Source organism: Aplysia californica, unplaced genomic scaffold, assembly GCF_000002075.1.
Source record: "Aplysia californica isolate F4 #8 unplaced genomic scaffold, AplCal3.0 scaffold01451, whole genome shotgun sequence".
Taxonomy (NCBI): Eukaryota; Metazoa; Mollusca; class Gastropoda; order Aplysiida; family Aplysiidae; genus Aplysia; species Aplysia californica.
Window position 1 is genome coordinate 99,555 of NW_004798721.1, and position 4,245 is coordinate 103,799.

The 4,245-nt window shown below is 48.7% G+C and overlaps 1 protein-coding gene across 1 annotated transcript in view; it reads right to left on the reverse strand.

Annotated features, from left to right (window-relative positions):
* The window catches only part of LOC101851388 (filaggrin-2), a gene marked incomplete at both ends in the record, with an annotated part of 7,511 nt that overhangs the window by 2,169 nt on the left and 1,097 nt on the right, over positions 1–4,245 (reverse strand). Inside the window, 1 exon segment of the mRNA XM_013090734.1 lies at positions 4–2,162. Coding sequence (XP_012946188.1) covers positions 4–2,162 — 2,159 coding nt within the window.

Below are 4,245 nucleotides of genomic sequence, written 5' to 3' on the forward strand. Positions count from 1 at the left end.
CACCACCACCACCACCACCACCACCACCACCACCAGGGGGAGCCCTCATCACATCCTCCATGTAGGCCGTAGCCCCTGTCTGAACGACCTTTGCCCCCTGACCACAGCGGCGGTACCTGTGCCCCACATGCGGGTCTCCGCGGTCATCGCGCTGTGACCTCCCCGTGTGCCCTGGCTCGGTGCTGTGTCGCTGGGGCGTGGCTGGAGACTGTCGGGACGGGGGACTGCTCTCCGGGGGCGGCTGGTGGGTGTTGCTACGGTAGTGTTGTGGTTTGGAGTTGGGATAAGGTTGTGATTTGGTGCTGGTGTGGTTGCGGTGTGATTTGGTGTGGCTATGGTTGTGATGTGATTTGGTGCTGGTGTGGTTGTGGTGTGATTTGGAGTTGGTGTGACGGTGTTCTTGAGGAGAGGGCGAAGAAGCCGAAGGAGAAAGTTGTCTGAAGTGTGTAGGGTCTCCTGTCGTGAGGTGGCGACTACCTTCCTCCTCCTCCCATCCTCTAGTGACATCACGACCTCCTCCTCCTCCTCCTCCTTCCCATGACGTGAGGCCGGGCCAGTAACCACCACCACCACCACCACCCCGTGTATCGGAAAGGTCACGTCGTTCAGTCGAGGATGATGTTGAGCCCCAGTGTGACGCATTAGTGGCGCCCTCGAGCCCCGCAATACCGCCACCAGCGCCCAGCACGGAAGGAAGAGGAGGAGGATGAGGAGGGGGAGGAGGAGAGGGAGGCGAAGGCTGTCTACTATAAGACGGCGGAGAAAAAGAAGAAACGTGGTTTCGGTGAGGTCTGCTGTCGAAGAAGTCTTCCCTCTCTCTATCGTGTCGTCTCGTTCTTCCGTTTCGTCCGCCGTATCCGTCTGTATCGTCGTTCCCCCACCCTCGCCTGTCGTGAGCAGTGTTCGGCGAGCGTGCGTGTGTGTCTGTCTGTCCCCTCACACCCGCTGGTGAGCCGTACCGGAACGTGTTCTCTCTGTCTCTGTCTCCCCAAACGTTTGCCGGTGGATTATAGCCGTAACCATTTCCTCCTCTCCCCCCACCCCCACCCCTGCCTCCCGTCTCGTGGCTGTGGCCGACACACTCCCCACAACCCTCACCCTCCTTCAGTCTTGAACGTCGCAACGATCGGTCCCGAGTTCGAGTCTCTATGAGATCGGCTAGCGTAATCGTGCAGTTCTGACTTATCCCAGGACTCAAACCCCCGTCCCTGGCGTCCTGGGGTGAGCGTCTATACGGGGATCTACCTCCCCCTGGTGCGGCCCTGTGCCTATACCTATTGGCTGTGTCTGACTGGCTGGTGTGAGGGGAGACGTCTGCTGTGTATGATTCTTTGTTCGTTTCTTTTCTTCGTGTGTAATGGTCGTCAAAGCCGTTCCTATAGAGTTCACCAGAGCCTTGTGTGTATAGATCTAGGTCACGAGAGCCATTCTTATACATTTCACGAGAGCCGTTCTTGTAGTGACTATTACCAGGACCGGTTTTATAGTACGCATCACGGGGAGGATTTAGCGCGGTAATTCCGGGAATACCCTCGTCTCTCGGAACGTGCTGGGAACCCATGAGCTCTCTGAGGGAGAGGGGTGAGTCTTTTCTTCTGCCCTGACTATCGGAAAAGGACGATGGGGGGCAGTTGGAGGTGTCGTCCGTGTTGTTGTTGTCGCTCTCACACTTGCCGCATCGCCCAGACACACGACTCTCTCCTCTTTCTTCTTCTCTCCCCCTCATCGTCCTCTCTGTCCTTCTATCTATCCCTCTCCTCCTCTCTTCTGCCTCTCTCATCCTCATCTCCGCCTCCTCGGTCGTAGATAAACTGGCGGGGTGGTAATGATGGCGCTGTTGTTTTTGTTTCTGGTGACGTAACGACGAGTTCTGATGACGCAATACCGAGGGTTCTATCGTACCATCCATGGCTACACGGTCGCAGAAATCTGTTCGTCTATCGCCACCACTCTCGGAGGATAACATCACTTTTGGCTGCTTTTTGTAATCGGCGCTCTCGTTTAGCGGGCAGGTTTTCCACACAGACTTCCACGCCGCCCGGGGATTTGGCGGGTTTCCTGCTCCCTTTTTATCCCACACGTCATCTTTGGGGTCATAGTGTCCGAACCACCACGTGACCTTTGGTGACCTCAGGGGCGAGCAGCGGGACCTGCAGGGGGATCTGTTCGTAAAGAAAACAAAATAAATGGGTGAAGCTTTATACATGTATAGGAGCAGACGATTCCAGGTGGCACTGGAGAGAAACGTACGAAGCTGACAAAAAGAAATTGTGAGGCAGCGTGGTGGAATCAGGCTCTCGTCAATTTTTGGGCATGTAGATCTATTGGTATCATCGTAAAGCTTGTTCACTTGTCTTTATTTGGAGGAAAAAAATATCCATTTATCTTGAATGCAAGTCGAGATATTTGTGAATGAAGGAGGTGGCGGTCACCTGTTTTCAGAGGTAAAATTAGTGAGAAAATGGCCGCCAAAGATGAGTTGTTTCCTTAGCTAAAGAGTCCGTGGCAAACCGAAAATTTACATTTTTTGTGTGCCTTTAATCAACGTTTTGAAAAGAAATCCACTCAGAAATGAGTTCTTTAACGGGCATGAAAGGTGTTCAGCCAAAAAACGAAAAATTGATAAAAATTCAGAAACATGTGGAAAAATGCAAATTTCTTCACTTTGATTATTATTTGACGAGAGCCTGATTCCACCACGCTGCCTCACAATTTCTTTTACCATCTATGAAACTTAAAACATTGGGTGAAAGGACATTTGAATACCAAGACCCCAAGATCTGGAATGCTTTACCAAGTACTTTGAGAGAAATCAAATCTTTTGATTCATTCAAATGTCAGCTGAAGTCGTTTCTGTTTTTAAATTAATAAAATGAATATTTGGAATAATTTTCTTTAGTCAGAACCCAACGTTTCATGTTACTGTTGTATGTTGTACTGTATTGTAAAGCGCTCAGAGCCTGGGTACTTTATTCGGGGTTGAGCGCTATATAAATGTCATTTATTTATTTATTTATTTAGAAGGATGAAAGATAAAGACGATAGATGTTTGAAACGAAAGAAGGATCAAACCACACCAGACCACCAGAAGACCGATGATTCCAGACGTCAAAGGAAAATCGCGTAGTCAGGCAAAGGCAGTCAATGACTGACAAAAACAAGCTCATTTGCATGTGAGCTTGGCCTGCAAGTGATGAAAAAGCGCGGTGGACGCGGGGCCTTAACACTTTCAGAGCTAAACATTTTGACACATTCATTGCTGTCCTTTTTTCGGAATTCTTATAAAAATCAGGGTCGTCTGTCAAGGTGGTCCTTAACTTATGTTGAAGTCTGTAGTAGAAGACGTTTCTATCGCTGATTGTACGGTAGGTATGTGTCCCATGTTAAATGCCGTGGTGTTGTTAGCTCTTTCTTTCCTATGAAACATCTTTCCTCCTTATCTTTCCTCTTTCTTTCCTTCGTGTGTTACTGTCTAGTCCCACCTCTAATCGCCTTCACTAAAATGGCTTGTTTATTTTGCAGTTGTCATAAGACGTTTACTAAATACTAAAACAAGCGCATGGAGCTCGCGGCAGAGCGGAAATATGCCCTAAACGAATGTTATCTATTATTTATTATTAATAAATGCTTAATGTCACCCAAAGAATGTCTAAAAGCGAATATGGTTGGAAAGCGCCATTGATAAGTCCTTCACTTTTATTCTCCCTCTGATGTTCTGTCTGTCTGTTTTCCTTTTTCTCAGCACAAAGTGGCCGATAATATACGCAACAGAACACTGGATAATTATATAAATGGTCTACCGCTGTCGTAAAAGAGCACGGGTTAAACTAACACCCTTATCAACACTTTTAGGTTACCTCAGGGTTTAATGCTCGCCTCCGATAGGACTGAGAGCCTTGAAAACTCCACAAAGTGGGTGGTTGGCGGGTGCTCTGGTGTGGTTTGTTCCTTCTTGCCTATCAAACACCTATCGTCTTTATCTCCCCTCCTTCTTTTTTATGTTGGTTGCTCTCTCATAACACCTCTAATCTTCGGCACGTATTTGACCATATTGTGTTGCAAGTGCCGTAAAACGCTTACTAACACAACTCCACAAAACGACTTGAGTTCAAGAATGCCCAGCCTGGGATTCAAACCAAGGCCATCTGCTCCGTAGTCAAGCATGATACCGTCTGGTCTAACAGGGCGCCCCCGCGCTAGGCCTAGTATCCGACACAATTTCTTTTAGCACACAATGATGGTGGG